Source organism: Lepisosteus platostomus, chromosome 5 (assembly GCF_059453375.1).
Source record: "Lepisosteus platostomus isolate fLepPlt1 chromosome 5, fLepPlt1.hap1, whole genome shotgun sequence".
NCBI classification, from domain to species: domain Eukaryota; kingdom Metazoa; phylum Chordata; class Actinopteri; order Semionotiformes; family Lepisosteidae; genus Lepisosteus; species Lepisosteus platostomus.
The window spans coordinates 5,431,148-5,449,109 of record NC_142615.1 but is presented as its reverse complement, the minus strand read 5'-3'; the positions used below and the strand labels follow the sequence as shown (position 1 = coordinate 5,449,109).

The window sequence follows — 17,962 nt, the reverse complement described above, 5'->3', positions numbered from 1 at the left end:
TACGTCTTTTGCCCACTGGGTAAACGAGCGTCCACTGATCCTCTATTCGTAAGTACCGGAGCATTTCTCTTTGCAAAATATACATGCCAGAACCTACAGCTGAAACGGTCACTTTTTTTTTAACGCCGCAAAGAGCTGGTAAAAGGCTGGCCTCTCTGTAAAACGACCACTAAGATCTAAACACTGTCTCGTTTCATGAAAGTACCCGCAATCCTCCGACTACCAGCTACAACCAGTACACCGCCACTTTTTAATTAGGGACGATACTAATTAATGAGTGAACCCTCTACGATAATGTTGCTTTATCGGCCCTATACGATTTCTGGCATGAGGAATCGGTCTTGTCGCAGACCCCTGCTGGCTCTCCAGGAGACACACAAGACGGGGAGAGAGAGCAGCTGGGGGGGTCAGGGCGCAGGGTCAGCACCCCTAGAGCAGCTGGGGTTCAGGGCCTCGCTCAGGGGGGGGGCGGCAACGGAGTAGGATTCCTCTGCCGGCTGCGGGATTTGAACCGGCAAACCCCTCCCAGCCCCGGGCGCAGATCCTGAGCCCCAGAGCCGCCTCTACATAACCGAGGAGCCCGATCTCGCAGAGGAGACGGAGACTATGATTGTGCCGATCCGTTTCATCTTTGCGTTACCTTGGCGCTGTCTGCCAGGACCTACAGACCAGATGAAAACAGACCTCCCCAGGCGCTGGGGGCGGTCTCTGAGGACGAACGTCAGCAGGAGCACGGCGCCTGCGGGCGAGGGGCGAGGGGCGTGGGGCTGTCGGCTCGGAGAGTGCGGGGTTTCTTCACGCAGAAAGCTGTAACCACGGCGAGAGGCGTGCAGTTTTCTCCGATATCCTGATCCGCAGTTTGGTTTTTTCTCACCCCTCCAACAAGACGACAGAGCTGTTGCCGAGGAACAGGAGCAGCTGGAGATCACCGGGGCGGACGTCTACCTACCCACACCCCAACCAGCGACAGGTGAGGACCTCTGGCTGTTGCCTTTCCATGCGGTTTTTTTTTTTTGTTGTTGTTTAAATTAAAACAATTAAAAATTATTATTCGAGACGGTTTGGGTTAACAGTAAATCAGAAACAAGCATACAAAAAAAAAAACAAACAAACCCCGCACCCATCAGCCCAAGAACAGCCGAGACACTGAACCAAAAAAAAATAAATATTGAAACTTGACGTTTAACAGTTCTCCTCGTTGAGGGGGGAAAAACGATTCTCGTCCACGGATCCCGGCAGCTGATAGCGCAGCTTGTCTTTTTACCGGAGTGAGCAGCAGAAAGTATCATGAGCGTTAAGTTAAGATCCGTTAGTTAATCATTATCAGGCACCGTGCTGAAGGAATCATCTTTTAGGTATGGTAACTCAGGTTACAGTTGAACTTTGCGCTCGAATTCCAGCTCTTGGTCGAGAAGTTAAAAATTCACCAGTTTTCAGGTCGCAAATCTTTACTGTGGTATTTCATTCTTCTACGGTAACGCTGATGATAATACTAGAAACGGCTTTGGATAATTGCTATAATTAATAATTGGGTACTCTTATAGAGCGCTTTTCTGGACACTCCACTCAAAGCGCTTGACAGGTCAGGGGGAATCCCACTACCGCCACCAGTGTGCAGCCCCCACCTGGATGATGGCTGCTAGCTCTTGATCTCTATGTAGACTTTTATTTGAATTTGTGGTTGGCTTTTTCCTAATGGGGTTTTAAAACGGACAGCGACGGGGCTTCAGTGCGCGGCCGGACTTTTTTTAAAAAATGGCGAAACCGGTTTGCGGCTGGAGAGATGCACCAAGCTTTTAAAGAGGAGACGTTTTAACGCTAGCCCGGTGTTTCTCGAGAACTGTTCAGGAGAGTCACAGGGGGGTCTGTTTCTGTCTATTTCTTTCTCTCCATTTGCGCTGAAAACGCACTGAGCGCGGTCTTCACAGGCGGCAGCCGATATCGCCGAGCAATTTGGCACGCAGCTGTTCAAAAGGATCTTGCGCTTACTTTAATGCTACATACAGTGTTCCGTCGCCTTCCTGGTGATGTCCTGCAAGAATCTCAGAACGGGGTTCCGAGATCATGCGGATGGATTTTCAGATTTAGTATTTTTAAGCGAATATCATGATTTTAGCTTTTCGGACGAGGGCGTAGCGTGAGGTGAGGTGTTCTGGAGTGAGCAACAAAAATGACCTTGAGCGTTAAGTTAAGATCCGTTATTTAATCATTATCAGGCACCGTGCTGAAGGAATCATCTTCTAGGTATGCAAAGGAACAAGTAATAGGTTTATTCCATGCTGAAAAAAAGAAGAAAGAGAACACAACGTTTCGGCCGTGGAGCCTTCTTCAGGTGTCAATAAACCTATTACTGGAATAAACCTATTACTTGTTCCTTTGCAGCCTACGCATGCTGACGCAGCTCCCCACCTGAACTACTATCTTCTAGGTATGACGAAGAGATAGTATCTTCTAGGTATGTTTCGCTGACGGCGCCTCAGGTTACAGTTGAACTTTGCGCTCGAATTCCAGCTCTTGGTCGAGAAGTTAAAAATTCACCAGCAAATCTTTACTGTGGTATTTAATTCTTCTACGGTAATGCTGACAATACTAGAAACGGCTTTTGATCTCTGTGTAAACTTGTATTTGAGTTTTGGTAGCTTTTTTCTCATGGGTTTTTAACGGATATCAACAGGGCTTCAGTGCGCGTCTGGACTTTTAAAATTGTGAACGGGGTTCCGAGATCATGCGGATGGATTTTCAGATTGAGTATTTTTAAGCGAATATCATGATTTTAGCTTTTCTGACAAGAGCGTAGCTAGGACGACACCGCCGCAGGTGAGTTGTCCTCCTTATGAATACCGTTTTGGCAGCGCAAAACGAGAAATTGTCTTGGAAAAGAAAAAAAACAGCTATACATCTTAAAAATTAACAATCCCAGGGCGTTTCTCGAAAAGAGTAGGGGTGTAACCCCGGCGTCCTGGCCAAATTTCCCATGGGCCCTTACCAATCATGGCCTCCTAATAACCCCCCTCTCTGAACTGGCTCCATCCCTCTGCTCTCCTCCCCACTGAGAGCTGGTGTGTGGGGAGCGTTCTGGTGCACTATGGCTGCCGTCGCATCATCCAGGTGGGGGCTGCACATTGGTAGCGGTAGTGGGATTCCCCCTGACCTGTCAAGCGCTTTGAGTGGAGTGTCCAGAAAAGCGCTCTATAAGTGTAAGCAATTATTATTATTGTTAAAGTTGATGTCCTTCGTCTGGACGAACTCTCGGTATTTTAATGATTCTCAGTACATCTGCAGTCTTGTTCGAAGAGCTTGGCTTCCTTGTGGAGCCTCGTTCCCTTGTCTTGACGTTAATGAAGAGCTCAGGGCTGCGAATTGTTTTTTCTCATTTATATGTTTTTCTTTTTATGCAGGGAGAATGGGGACCTGCAAATTTTTGCCATATTTTCTAGCTGGAGTGGCGTTTTCACTAGGGTAAGTGTGATTAAAACTTTCTTTTACTTCTGTGTCTGTTACACTTATATAGCGCTTGCTATAATGGCTTACACTTATAGAGCGCTTTTCTGGACACTCCACTCAAAGCGCTTGACAGGTCAGGGGGAATCCCACTACCGCCACCAATGTGCAGCCCCCACCTGGATGATGCGACGGCAGCCATAGTGCGCCAGAACGCTCCCCACACACCAGCTCTCAGTGGGGAGGAGAGCAGGGGAGGATGAAGCCAGTTCAGAGAGGGGGGTTATTAGGAGGCCATGATTGGTAAGGGCCCATGGGAAATTTGGCCAGGACGCCGGGGTTACACCCCTACTCTTTTCGAGAGACACCCCGGGATTGTTAATGACCACAGAGAGTCAGGACCTCGGTTTTACATCTCATCCGAAGGACGGCGCCTGTTTACAGTCTAGTGTCCCCCATCACTATACTTGGGCATCAGGACCCACACAGACCGCAGGGTGAGAGCGCCCCCTGCTGGCCCCCACTCACACCTCTTCCAGCAGCAGCCTCAGTTTTTCCCAGGAGGTCTCCCCTCCAGGTACTGACCAGGCTCACACCCGCTGAGCTCCAGTGGGGGGGGCTGCCAGCTGGGAGTTTCAGAGTGATAGGGGCTGCTGGGGTCAGTGAGTTGACCACAGGTGGGATGAGATCTGTCTCCTGTTGGGCTGATGATGGAAGAGATAACTGTTGTTCTCTTTTTCTTCCCCCACTCACAGGGGCCTCTGGATGCACCAGACCTTCCCCACCTCTCCGTTGCGGAGGTAGGGGCTACGGGACGAGCCGGAACTAGGAACCCCAAAGTTCCTTGAAGGAACAGCAGTGAAACTAGCGGCCATGTTCCTGTCCTCTGTCTGGCAGAACAAGGAACAAATCTAATTAAGTAATTAAGGACTCGGGTACAAGGAGAACCAGAAGCCTCTTGGGCTGCCAGGATGTGAGGTCTTGTCCCCCCCCCCCCCTCCCCAACACACATCTCCAGGTTAAACAGTTTCTGTCATGGGCACTAGGAGCTCATTTTGGAATTAAGACCGTACAGGTGACAAGCTAGAGGAGACCAGTTTGGTCCAACGGTCTCGAATTGGGGTTTGTTGGTAATGGGAGGAGCTCACCCAGCTGTGTCTGGAGAGGAGCCAGGGTATCGGCTTCAACCACAGGGCTGGGCAGCTTGTTCCCCACCTCCACCACCCTTGGCGTACAGTAGTCTGCCCGGATTGGAGAATCTCATCCAGCTGTGTCTTGAGAGAAGCCGGGGTACTGGCTTCAACCACATGGCTGGGCAGCTTGTTCCCCACCCCCACCACCCTTGGTGTACAGTAGTCTGGCCGAATTGGAGACTCTCATCCAGCTGTATCTGGAGAGAAGCAACGGTATCAGCTTCAACAACATGTTGGGCATCTTGTACACCAAGGGTGGTGGGGGTGGGGAACAAAATGGCTTCTCTCAAGACACAGCTGGGTGAGCTCCTCCAATCTGGAGAGACTACTGTACACCAAGGGTGGTGGGGGTGGGGAACAACCTGCCCAGCCATGTGGTTGAAGCCAATACCCTGGCTTCTCTGAAGACACAGCTGGATGAGATCCTCCAATCCGGGCAGACTACTGTTCCCCACCCCCACCACCCTTGGTGTACAGTAGTCTGCCCAGATTGGAGGATCTCATCCAGCTGTGTCTGGAGAGAAGCCAAGGTATCGGCTTGAACTACATGGCTGGGCAGCTTGTTCAACCCCCTCCACCCTTGATGGCTGATGTCGTGTCACATACAACAACAGGTGTCGCTTCAAAAAATGCTCTCAAGCCAGAACCAGATATCTACAACAGTGACAAATACTGCTTGCAGAAAAATACACTTTTTTTGGTACATCTGTCAGAACTGTTTCCCCATTTGTGATGGAACAGAAAAGACTTTGAGATCGACCAGTGTTACAGATATGCTTGATTTTTTCCTCAACAGATATCTGGATGTATCCCTGCTGGAAATTCCCCATCGCTCTGCAGAGTATGTATGCTTTTCTACATTTGTTATACAGCGAACAAGCACCTCTCTCTCTCTCTCTCTCTCTCTCTCTCTCTCTCTCTCTCTCTCTCTCTCTAATAACAGATGATTCACTTAAATGTTCACCATAACTCCCTAAATGTTATCTAGATTCTCTGGTAGCGCAGAGTGCTACTCTGAAAGTAGGGTATGTAAATCCGAGATGGAAGTATTTCGATCATTTCAAAACATGGTTTTGCAAGTTAACTTTCACGGTAGGGTTTGCGAAAATGCTTTATTTCTCGCACGAGAGATCTTGGCACCCCGGTCTCAGTTAAGGGGTAGGAAGGCTAATTGTTCAAAGAGTCGATGAGCCCTGTGGTGAAACAAGATTTCTCAGCAAGCGCCGCGCGATGGATCCGCTGTGTTCCTGAAGCATTTCACTTGCAACCCACTGGTTACTGAGAGTGATCCTATCTACCTTGGCCTTGGGTTCTGTGGGTTTGTGGATTTGGCTCCTCCAACTTGAATGAAGCTGCTGTCGGTACCCTACACAAGTGACTTCGCCTCAGCAGCGGGTGCCGTCAAAATACCCCAGCTGCAGAAATAGGCGCAAAAATTGTCGTGGAATTTGATCAAAGAAGAGTCAGGAGAGGTATTCTCATTCCCTCAGTAAGGTCTTGATTCATATTGCCATACAGTAATAATTGCTTACACTTCTAGAGCGCTTTTCTGGACACTCCACTCGAAGCGCTGGACAGGTCAGGGGGAATCCCACTACCGCCACCAGTGTGCAGCCCCCACCTGGATGAGGCGACGGCAGCCATAGTGCGCCAGAACGCTCCCCACACAGCAGCTCTCAGTGGGGAGGAGAGCAGAGGGATGAAGCCAGTTCAGAGAGGGGGGTTATTAGGAGGCCATGATGGGTAAGGGCCAATGGGAAATTTGGCCAGGACACTGGGGTAACATCCCTACTCTTTTCGAGAAACGCCCTGGGATTTTTAATGACCACAGAGAGTCAGGACCTCGGTTTGATGTCTCATCCGAAGGATGGCGCCTGTTTACAGTCCAGTGTCCCCCGTCACTATACTGGGGCATCAGGACCCACACAGACCGCAGGGTGAGAGCGCCCCCTGCTGGCCCCACTCACACCTCTTCCAGCAGCAACCTGAGTTTTTCCCAGGAGTCTCCCCTCCAGGTACTGACCAGGCTCACACCTGCTGAGCTTCAGTGGGGGGCTGCCAGCTGGGAGTTGTGGAGTGATAGGGCTGCTGGTAATATGGGAAAAAGCCATCACTGGTCTGTGCAGAGAAGTGAAAGCTGATTCAAAAGCAAGCAGGGAGAGCACCTTGTTTTATATCTTTATTTTAAGCTGATGCAACACTTCAGGGACAGGCGAAGCAGTCATTTTTCATTCCTGATTGGTTTCTGCTTTAAGCAGAGAAGAGCAGTTATTCACATAGTTTCTCATACTCTGTTCTTCAGGCAGCAGAGATAAACTTTGTTTTAAACACCCCGTGCCCTTGACGAGCTGGGGGTGCTCTCACACTGTGTTCTAAGTATCTGGCTGCTTCTGTAGCACAGTTCTGTCCCCCAAACGACATTTTGAGGATGAAACACTTGTTCTCCCCAACTTTCCATTACAAAATGCAAATCCCTTTGGATCCAAGTGTTGGTATTGGGTGGAAAAAAATCGGAAAACTGTTTTTGCTGAAGAATTCCAAAGGGTTCCGAATTTTGTGCTCCAAGAAACGGAACAACAGGTCCTGTTCTTAGAATAGCTGATAGCTACAGTTGCACGCGACTCTCTTTTATCAGGGGAGAGATAGTCCGTTGTGAAACGAAATGTTCCCTTAGGGCACCAACAACCGAAATCGCCTCAGAAAATATCTTGTAGACTTTTTTGTTTTTCTGCTGGAATATCTGCTATTGTTTCGGCTTGTATGAATAAATTGGTGTGCATCTCGCTGTATAAAAAGGGGGAAAACTGCTGTGTTCAATTTGAGCTTAATTCAGAACTGTATTCTGTACTGTGCTCCTGTATGCATACTGTACATAAGGATCTGCTTTCCTGCTCACCTCAAGAACCTGATCTGAGCCAGCGGCCATATCACCCTGCAACTCACAACTGGCAGCCCCCCCCACTGGAGCTCAGCAGGTGGGAGCCTGGTCAGTACCTGGAGGGGAGACCTCCTGGGAAAAACTAAGGTTGCTGCTGGAAGAGGTGTTAGTGGGGCCAGCAGGGGGCGCTCACCCTGCGGTCCGTGTGGGTCCTAATACCCCAGTATAGTGACGGGGGACACTGGACTGTAAACAGGCACCGTCTTTCGGATGAGACGTAAAACCGAGGTCCTGACTCTCTGTGGTCATTAAAAATCCCAGGGTGTTTCTCGAAAAGAGTAGGGGTGTAACCCCGGCGTCCTGGCCAAATTTCCCATTGGCCCTTACCCATCATGGCCTCCTAATAACCCCCCTCTCTGAACTGGCTTCATCCCTCTGCTCTCCTCCCCACTGAGAGCTGCTGTGTGGGGAGCGTTCTGGCGCACTATGGCTGCCGTCGCATCATCCAGGGTGGGGGCTGCACATTGGTGGCAGTAGTGGGATTCCCCCTGAGCTGTACAGCGCGTTGAGTGGAGTGTCCAGCAAAGCGCTCTATAAGCGTGAGCAATTATTACTGTCGTTGTGTGGTTTCCACTACACATTGCTATCCTGTCTAGCCATAATTAAGGAGGCAAACGAGCGCTTGGTCATTCGTACTGCAATGAGCACCCTGCACTCAAGAGGGCTAAAGACGAATTTGATGAAGCTGTGAGACCGGATAATAAGCGAGAGTAAAACTGAGAATAAACTGAGAGGGCTGATTTTGACCCCTGACCTCTGCACGACCTTAGCTACACGCGACACCCCAGCAATGCGGCTCACGGCTGTCATTTTGAATTCAACAGAAGAGGGTGTGACGACGTCCAAGGGATCAGTGTCAGTCCGGAGGGGTGAGTGCCTCGGTTTGTCCGCCGAGAAACCTGTCCAGCGCCTTTCTGATCAACTGGAGCTGCCAGTTTAAGTCGTATCTGTTGAATTCAGAAACGTAACTCGGGTTCAGATCGAGAGGGGAGTCTTTATTGTGTACACATGGCGCAAGCACATACAGTAGCAGATTAGCAAAGTGGAGCTCAAATTGCAGTGGGTCTTGCTCGCTTATGTATGGTATTGTAAGCAGGCTGGGGGGGGGAGATCATTATCGCTAGCGTCGCTAAGCAACAGAGTGGTCAGCAGGAGTCCAAGGGCGAGAAATAAGGAAAACAAGGGCATAGCAGAATTAGCAAGGAGTACTCCCAGAACCTTGGGGCCTGTGTGACTACGGAACTGGAAAACCTTTTGTCGCTCGGTAGAAACCTTTGAACTCTTTATCACCTCATATCCACCTCAGTGCCAGCAGCTGTATCACTCTGTAACTCCCAGCTGGCAGCCCGCCCCCCCCCCCCCCCCCCACTGGAGCTCAGCAGGTGTGAGCCTGGTCAGTACCTGGAGGGGAGACCTCCTGGGAAAAACTATGGTTGCTGCTGGGAGAGGTGTGAGTGGGGCCAGCAGGGGGCGCTCTCACCCTGCGGTCCGTGTGGGTCCTGATGCCCCAGTATAGTGACGGGGGACACTGGACTGGAAACAGGCGCCGTCCTTCGGGTGAGACGTCAAACCGAGGTCCTGACTCTCTGTGCTCATTAACAATCCCAGGGCGTCTCTCGAAAAGAGTAGGGGTGTAACCCCGGCGTCCTGGCCAAATTTCCCATTGGCCCTTACCAATCGTGGCCTCCTAATAACCCCCCCTCTCTGAACTGGCTTCATCACTCTGCTCTCCTCCCCACTGAGAGCTGCTGTGTGGGGAGCGTTCTGGCGCACCATGGCTGCCGTCGCATCATCCAGGTGGGGGCTGCACACTGGTGGCGGGAGTGGGATTCCCCATGACCTGTAAAGCACTGTGAGTGGAGTGTCCAGAAAAGCGCTCTATAAGTGTAAGCAATTATTATTTTTATTACCTGGACAAGTTGTCTCCTTCATTTCCAGAGCTACAAAGCCCTTCCTTCCAGAGTCAGGGGAAGAAAAGAGGAACTGGTCTGCTTGTCTGAGCAGTAGTAATGAACGAACACGTGGAACAGAATTCTACAGGCCTGCGCTTTTCAAATTTCCGGACCTAAAATATGTCTCTTCCTTTTTCCAGGTTGGTTTACAAACAGAGGAGAGTGATGGATCCCCCGTGAGTACCCTCTTGTCGAGGCGAGACCCTTCAGATCCGATTTCAAAGGGAAAAAAAAAGCCGGTTTTTGGAGAACCTGCTAAGAACGTCTCCACTGGTCTCCGTCGAGCAAGTCTTCCGCGCTCCCTTCACATGTGGTGGTGTGAAAAAGCGTTTCCCACCTCCCTTCCTGATTTCTGATTTTTTTTGCGCGTTGGTCACACTGCAATGTCGCAGCTCAGCGAACAAATTGAAATACTCGACCAAGAGAACACAAGTAAACCACAAAGTGCAGTTTTTTTTAAATGAAGGTTTTTATTATTAAGGGGTGGGGGGGCGGGAACCCCAAACCTACATGGCCCTGTGGGGAAAAAGTGATCGTCCCCTCTGTTATATCTTCAAACTTCGGCTTGAGGTTCACGAACAATTACTCCGTTTCTCATTTGTGCCCGAATTTCGTTGGATCGCGGCACGACGTCTGGCTTTTGAGGATCTTTTGGTCCGCTTCACTTCGTCAGGCGGGTCCTATCGAAGTGATTTCTTGATTGGGAACGGGTGTGGCGGTAATCAGGCCTGGGTGTGGCTAGAGACATTGAACTCGGCTTTCCAAGGATGATTTATGTTTTAACAGGGCTGGGTGGCAATCACTTTTTCACACAGGGCCGTGTACAAGTAGATTTGGATTTTTTTCCTCCCCCTTAATATTAAAAACCTTCGTTTAAAGAAAACTGCATTTTGTGTTTCCTTGTGTTCTCCTTGTCAAATATGTCAATTTTTTGGGGACGATCTGAAACATTTCAGTGTGACCAACCTGCAAAAAAGAAATCAGGAAGGGGGCAAACACTTTTTCACACCACTGGACCTCCATAGCTTTTCTCACACAGTCTATCCATCTCTTTCTAGGCCTGCCTCTTCCTCTATCACCTTCCACCTCAGATCCCATCGCCCTTTTTGTTACTTCCTCAACGTCCCTCCTCGCGATCTGTCCGTACCGCCGTAACCTCGCCTCTCGCATCTTCTCCACCACATCCACATGATTTCCTCATTTCTGATCTTACCCTTCATTGAAATCTGCAGAATCCGTCTCAACAGCCTTTGTTGTTTAGCAGCCATGTCACCCTGCAACTCACAATTGGCAGCCTCCTCCCCACTGGAGCTCAGCAGGTGGGAGCCTGGTCAGTACCTGGAGGGGAGACCTCCTGGGAAAAACTGAGGTTGCTGCTGGGAGAGGTGTGAGTGGGGCCAGCAGGGGGCGCTCTCACCCTGCGGTCTGTGTGGGTCCTGATGCCCCAGTATAGTGACGGGGGACACTGGACTGTAAACAGGCGCTGTCCTGCGGATGAGACGTCAAACCGAGGTCCTGACTCTCTGTGGTCATTAACAATCCCAGGGCGTTTCTCGAAAAGAGTAGGGGGTGTAACCCCGGCGTCCTGGCCAAATTTCCCATTGGCCCTTACCCATCATGGCCTCCTAATAACCCCCCTCTCTGAACTGGCTCCATCCCTCTGCTCTCCTCCCCACTGAGAGCTGCTGTGTGGGGAGCGTTCTGGCGCACTATGGCTGCCGTCGCATCATCCAGGTGGGGCTGCGCACTGGGGGCGGTAGTGGGATTCCCCCTGACCTGTACAGCGCTTTGAGTGGAGTGTCCAGAAAAGCGCTGTATAAGTGTCAGCAATTATTATTATTATTATCCTCAATTCAGTTCTTCTCCTCAAGTTCCCTTCCCTCTTTCCCAACTGCCGAGCAATCAGCTCCACACAGTAGTACGGGTCTAATCAGGGTCTTGTACATTTTGCATTTTGTCTAGGAATTTTCCTGTCACCGATTAATCCAGTCATTTCTCTCCACCTGTTCCATCCAGCTTTCACTCGCCGAAAACTAAAAAAAAAGATTGTTTTTTGAGGGTGCACACTGGGAATCAGATCTCCGTGACAAAAGGCATGCGCTGACATTCTAGGGCCAAAACACGACCCGTTTCAAATCAAGCGCCAAGGCGTGCACTCTTGTGAAAGCTCAGTAGAGTCGCCACGTTGGTCCTGTGACTTGTGACCCTTCCTGCTCACTAGTCACTGTGCACGAGCGAATACGGACAGCGGACATTTCGCCACGGAGATGGCCTAACGCGACCTGCAAGAAGTGTTTGCCGGCCAATGGCGTCTCGAAATCGAGGGCAAGGTTTCCCTTCGCTGTCGTGGGATTTTCTCGAAGAAGAGCCGGGAGGGGTGTTCTCCTTCACTCGGCGAGGTCTTGATTCGTATTGCAATGTGGGAAAAAGCCGTCTGTGCAGAGAAGTGAGGGCTGATTCGAAAGCAAGCAGGGAGAGCTCCTTGTTTCAGATCTCTTTTTCAGCTGATGCACCTGGCGAAGAAAGGTCTTCACTCGGGTGAGGGGTGGTCAAGCAGAGTCCTGTATTCATGCGCATGGGGAGGATATAATCATGCAGATCTGAGAGCAGCCTCTCATACTGATCTGAGAGTAACCTCTCGTACTGATCTGAGAGTAACCTCTCGTACTGATCTGAGAGTAACCTCTCGTACTGATCTGAGTGTAACCTCTCGTACTGATCTGTGAGCAACCTCTCGTACTGATCTGAGAGCAACCTCTCGTACTGATCTGAGAGTAACCTCTCGTACTGATCTGAGAGCAGCCTCTCGTACTGATCTGAGAGCAGCCTCTCGTACTGATCTGAGAGCAGCCTCTCGTACTGATCTGAGAGCAGCCTCTCGTACTGATCTGAGAGCAGCCTCTCGTACTGATCTGAGAGCAGCCTCTCGTACTGATCTGAGAGCAGCCTCTCGTACTGATCTGAGAGCAGCCTCTCGTACTGATCTGAGAGTAACCTCTCGTACTGATCTGAGAGTAACCTCTCCTACTGATCTGAGAGTAACCTCTCGTACTGATATGAGTGTAACCTCTCGTACTGATCTGAGAGCAGCCTCTCGTACTGATCTGAGAGCAACCTCTCGTACTGATCTGAGAGTAACCTCTCGTACTGATCTGAGTGTAACCTCTCGTACTGATCTGAGAGTAACCTCTCATACTGATCTGAGAGCAGCCTCTCGTACTGATCTGAGAGCAGCCTCTCGTACTGATCTGAGAGTAACCTCTCGTACTGATCTGAGAGTAACCTCTCGTACTGATCTGAGAGCAGCCTCTCGTACTGATCTGAGAGCAGCCTCTCGTACTGATCTGAGAGCAACCTCTCGTACTGATCTGAGAGCAACCTCTCGTACTGATCTGAGAGTAACCTCTCGTACTGATCTGAGTGTAACCTCTCGTACTGATCTGAGAGTAACCTCTCATACTGATCTGAGAGCAGCCTCTCATACTGATCTGAGAGTAACCTCTCATACTGATCTCAGAGCAGCCTCTCATACTGATCTGAGAGTAACCTCTCATACTGATCTGAGAGTAACCTCTCATACTGATCTGAGTGTAACCTCTCACACTGATCTGAGTGTAACCTCTCACACTGATCTGAGAGCAGCCTCTCGTACTGATCTGAGAGTAACCTCTCGTACTGATCTGAGATAAACCTCTCGTACTGATCTGAGAGCAGCCTCTCGTACTGATCTGAGAGCAACCTCTCGTACTGATATGAGTGTAACCTCTCGTACTGATCTGAGAGCAACCTCTCGTACTGATCTGTGAGCAGCCTCTCGTACTGATCTGAGAGCAGCCTCTCGTACTGATCTGAGAGTAACCTCTCGTACTGATCTGAGAGTAACCTCTCGTACTGATCTGAGAGTAACCTCTCATACTGATCTGAGAGCAGCCTCTCATACTGATCTGAGAGTAACCTCTCATACTGATCTGAGAGCAGCCTCTCATACTGATCTGAGAGTAACCTCTCATACTGATCTGAGAGCCACCTCTCATACTGATCTGAGAGCAGCCTCTCATACTGATCTGAGAGTAACCTCTCATACTGACCTGAGAGCAGCCTCTCCACCGAGATGATAAACGCAATGAGTTTTATACAGCACACTCACACAGGAAAGCTCATTCTGAGTTTCCATATTAGGAGGTGTTTTTCTCCCCACCACCATTTCTTTGTGATTGACCACGTTCTTCATAAGAAGCAGTTTCACCTTGCATACAGACGAGAAGACGTGTATAAATAAAAGGTGTGAAACGAGCTGGAAATTCTGCTGTTGTAGCATTGATATCAAAAAGTCAGATAATACGCTCGCAATTGGTCTTTCATACTGTGGCTGGGTGAAAGGCATTTTTCAAAGCCAGCTGGTCACCATCTTATACACTTTAAAAGAGGTAAATGCTAAAATTCTCCCTCACAACGCTTCAAGGACAGGTGAAGCAGCCATTTTCCATTCCTGATAGGTGTTTGCTTGAAGCAAAGAAGAGCAGTTAATCAAACAGTTTCTCGCACTCCCTTCTTCAAGCAGCAGAGAGAAACTTTATTTAAACACGCTGTGACGTGCTCTTGACGAGCTGGGGGTCCTCTCACACTCTGCTCTAAGCATCTGGCTGCTTCTGCGGCACAGCTCTGTCCCTAAAGGGCCCTTTTAAAGGATAAAAGCCAAGTAACTTTCCATTACAGCGTGGTAAAAGCCATCATCTCCCAACGAATGCGTCAAGGGTCCGGGACATCCTGTTAGTGGGTTAGAGAGGGGAGACAGGCCGCCTGCCGTGGAATGATGGAGCCTTTCCAGACTTCTGATCGTCCCTCTTGTGTCCCAGGAGGAGAGACGTGCTGACCGTCACCCCCTGGCTGGCCCCCATCGTCTGGGAAGGGACCTTTGACCCCTTGATCGTCGACGGCCTCTACAAGCCCCTCGATCTGACCATCGCGACCACTGTCTTCGCGGTCGGCAAGTAAGACGTTTGTATCGCCACCAGCCTTTCTCTTGTATAATAATAATAATAATAATAATTGCTTACACTTCTATAGCGCTTTTCTGGACACTCCACTCAAAGCGCTTTACAGGTCAGGGGGAATCCCACTACCGCCACCAGTGTGCAGCCCCCACCGGGATGATGCGACGGCAGCCATAGTGCGCCAGAACACTCCCCACACAGCAGCTCTCAGTGGGGAGAAGCTCAGTTCAGAGAGGGGGGTTATTAGGAGGCCATGATGGGTAAGGGCCAATGGGAAATTTGGCCAGGACACCAGGGTAACACCCCTACTCTTTTCGAGAAACGCCCTGGGATTGTTAATGACCACAGAGAGTCAGGACCTCGGTTTGACGTCTCATCCGAAGGACGGCGCCTGTTTACAGTCTAGTGTCCCCCGTCATTATACTGGGGCATCAGGACCCACACAGGCTGCACACTGGTGGTGGTAGTGGGATCCCCATGACCTGCAAAGCGCTTTGAGTGGACTGTCCAGAAAAGCGCTCTATAAGTGCAAGCAATTAAATTAAATTAATATTCATTGGCCCGTTTCATCGTTATGACAATTTGACCGCACTGCCGAAATGTCCCCCCCCCCCCCTCGTTCAACAGCACCATTCCCAGACTCTGCCATTTTGCTCTTTTCCCAGGTACATGCGCTTCCTGAAGGGGTTCCTGGAGTCGGCGGAGAAGCACTACCTGGTGGGGTTCCGGGTGCACTACTACGTCTTCACCGACCAGCCGGGCGAGGTGCCGAAGGTGTCCCTGGCCCCCGGGAGGAACCTCACCACCCTCCGGGTGCCCAAGTTCGACCGCTGGCAGGAGATCTCCCTGCGGCGGATGGAGATCATCCGGAAGACCATCGAGGAGCAGATCCGGCGGGAGGCCCGGTATATCTACTGCCTGGACGTGGACATGTTCTTCCACGAGCGCGTGGGGGCGGAGGTGCTGGGCGAGCTGGTGGCCGCCCTCCACGCGTGGTTCTACCAAGAGGACCGCAACCGGTTCCCCTACGAGCGCCGGCCGGCCTCCGCCGCCAACGTCCCCCTTGACCAGGGTGATTTCTACTACCAGGCGGCCGTCTTTGGGGGTCTCGTGGACAATGTTTACCAGCTGGTCAAGACCTGCGAGGAGAACCTGCTGGTGGACAAGAGGAACGACATCGAGGCGGCCTGGCAGGAGGAGAGCCACCTCAACAAGTACCTGATCCGCCACAAGCCCACCAAGCTGCTCTCCCCCGAGTACATGTGGGACGACAACAAGCAGCGAGGGAATGAGGTCAAGGTCATCCGCTTCTCCACGCTCAACAAAAACCTGGCGGAAGTGCGGGACAACTAGACCAGACTAGATGATTCCGATTCACCCAATGCGCGTTGCTCTCCTCCGGGTACATGTGGGACGACAACAAGCAGCGCGCGGGCGAGGTCCAGCTCATCCGCTTCTCGACGATCAATAAAAACCTGGCGGAAGTGCGGGACAACTAGACCAGACTAGACGACTCCGATTCACCCGATGCGCGTTGCTCTCCTCCGAGTACATGTGGGACGACAACAAGCAGCGCGGGGGCGAGGTCCAGCTCATCCGCTTCTCGACGATCAATAAAAACCTGGCGGAAGTGCGGGACAACTAGACCAGACTAGACGATTCCAATTCACCCGATGCGTGTTGCTCTCCTCCGAGTACATGTGGGACGACAACAAGCAGCGCGCGGGCGAGGTCCAGCTCGTCCGCTTCCCGACGATCAATAAAAACCCGGCGGAAGTGTGGGACAACTAGACCAGACTAGACGATTCCAATTCACCCGATGCGTGTTGCTCTCCTCCGAGTACATGTGGGACGACAACAAGCAGCGCGCGGGCGAGGTCCAGCTCATCCGCTTCTCGACGATCAATAAAAACCTGGCGGAAGTGCGGGACAACTAGACCAGACTAGACGACTCCGATTCACCCGATGCGCGTTGCTCTCCTATGAGTACATGTGGGACGACAACAAGCAGCGTGCGGGCGAGGTCCAGCTCGTCCACTTCTCGACGATCAATAAAAACCTGGCAGAAGTGCGGGACAACTAGACCAGACTAGACGATTCCGATTCACCCGATGCGTGTTGCTCTCCTCCGAGTACATGTGGGACGACAACAAGCAGCGCGCGGGCGAGGTCCAGCTCATCCGCTTCTCGACGATCAATAAAAACCTGGCGGAAGTGCAGGACAACTAGACCAGACTAGACGATTCCGATTCACCCGATGCCCTTTGCTCTCCTCCGAGTACATGTGGGACGACAACAAGCAGCGCGCGGGCGAGGTCCAGCTCGTCCGCTTCCCGACGATCAACAAAAACCTGGCGGAAGTGCGGGACAACTAGACCAGACTAGACGATTCCAATTCACCCGATGCGTGTTGCTCTCCTCCGAGTACATGTGGGACGACAACAAGCAGCGCGCGGGCGAGGTCCAGCTCGTCCGCTTCCCGACGATCGACAAAAACCTGGCGGAAGTGCGGGACAACTAGACCAGACTAGACGATTCCGATTCACCCGATGTGCGTTGCTCTCCCATCGCTGCAGCTGATACCTGCCCAACCTGGAAATCCGACGGTAATACCGCGTCACGAGAGAGAGAGAGTCCAGTCATCCCTCTGCTCCCCAAATCATGTGTCTTGTTGTTTCGTCAGCACATGCACACATGAGTATGTGTGTGTGGTTATGGATGTTTTTGGTGGAGGTTAACTTCTTTTAATGTCTCATTTTCTGGAACTGAGCCTGTTAAAATTTACTGAAGTGTAAAAGCACGGGATAAAAAGCTTACAAACTCGTCCGTTGTTCGAAACCTGCCTTCTGCGGATGGTGTGGAGTAAGAACTTTCTCTGCAGCCCACGATCAGTCCCACAAAGCAGTTGGCCTTCACTCTTGTTTCTAGAACTTGTTAATGTCATCTGCTACTTTCTTTTTCCCAGTTAACACCAGCTTGTGAAATTTCCCCCATTGTCTCTGCTCACACGGACAATCTCAGACCCCACCTCCCCACCCCTAATCTCTGGACAGGACCTGGAAATTGCAAAGAACAGGAGACTGTAGTTAGGAGCTAACTGATCTCAGGATCTCATCCAGATCCCTACTAGAATCCTTTAGTCTTTAGCTTTCAGAATGGTTCAGAATATCCAAGTATAAAATGGGATTCGGTGGCAATATACTGTAGTATACAGCCCAAGCAGCTTGCGTTAAAAGGCACTGTTTTTATAACGTCTGTATAAAAGCCTGAACTGCTTACTGTATGAGTGTCTTTATACACAGGACTGTATGTCGTTGTGAATACAGATGCATTTTTAATCTGTCCTCCGATTTGGAGATAGGCATCCATCTAATCCCCAGTGTGATGGGATTGACCAAAGATGAATATGATGGATTTCTAGAGGTCTGCAGTGGCTTAACTTTG

At 50.7% G+C, this 17,962-nt stretch overlaps 3 protein-coding genes and 1 long non-coding RNA gene across 9 annotated transcripts in view; 1 reads left to right on the top strand and 3 right to left on the bottom strand.

The window, feature by feature from the left end:
• Positions 1–8,086, bottom strand: part of LOC148662646 (uncharacterized) — a 40,071-nt gene extending 31,985 nt beyond the window's left edge. Inside the window, exon 1 of the long non-coding RNA XR_015936872.1 lies at positions 7,921–8,086. This is a non-coding gene — a long non-coding RNA (uncharacterized LOC148662646). The remainder of the gene's footprint in view (positions 1–7,920) is intronic.
• Positions 1–17,962, bottom strand: part of LOC148662626 (uncharacterized) — a 783,119-nt gene that overhangs the window by 337,813 nt on the left and 427,344 nt on the right. The window lies entirely within an intron of this gene.
• LOC148662637 (uncharacterized) overlaps positions 1–17,962 on the bottom strand; it is a 186,980-nt gene that overhangs the window by 31,985 nt on the left and 137,033 nt on the right. The window lies entirely within an intron of this gene.
• Positions 791–17,794, top strand: LOC148662645 (globoside alpha-1,3-N-acetylgalactosaminyltransferase 1-like). Of its 5 annotated transcripts, none has more exons than XM_088632278.1 (8): positions 792–970; positions 3,399–3,459; positions 4,197–4,241; positions 5,431–5,475; positions 8,343–8,441; positions 9,665–9,700; positions 14,381–14,515; positions 15,184–17,794. In XM_088632278.1, exons 2-8 carry the CDS (start codon positions 3,404–3,406, stop codon positions 15,869–15,871), a joined length of 1,104 nt encoding a protein of 367 aa, XP_088488404.1. In that variant the 5' UTR covers positions 792–970; positions 3,399–3,403; the 3' UTR covers positions 15,872–17,794. The 5 variants fall into 5 exon arrangements, with proteins under 5 accessions (XP_088488407.1, XP_088488404.1, XP_088488409.1 ...); XM_088632279.1 differs by having other exon boundaries at positions 794–970; positions 8,397–8,441; XM_088632281.1 differs by lacking the exon at positions 14,381–14,515 and having other exon boundaries at positions 791–970.

Bases quoted from the DNA above. Each gene is read 5' to 3' on its own strand.
- LOC148662645 (XM_088632278.1), top strand. From the start codon at position 3,404: ATGGGGACCTGCAAATTTTTGCCATATTTTCTAGCTGGAGTGGCGTTT. The intron at 4,242-5,430 runs GTAGGGGCTACG...TTTCCTCAACAG, and splicing joins CCCACCTCTCCGTTGCGGAG to ATATCTGGATGTATCCCTGC. The intron at 8,442-9,664 runs GTGAGTGCCTCG...TCCTTTTTCCAG, and splicing joins ATCAGTGTCAGTCCGGAGGG to GTTGGTTTACAAACAGAGGA.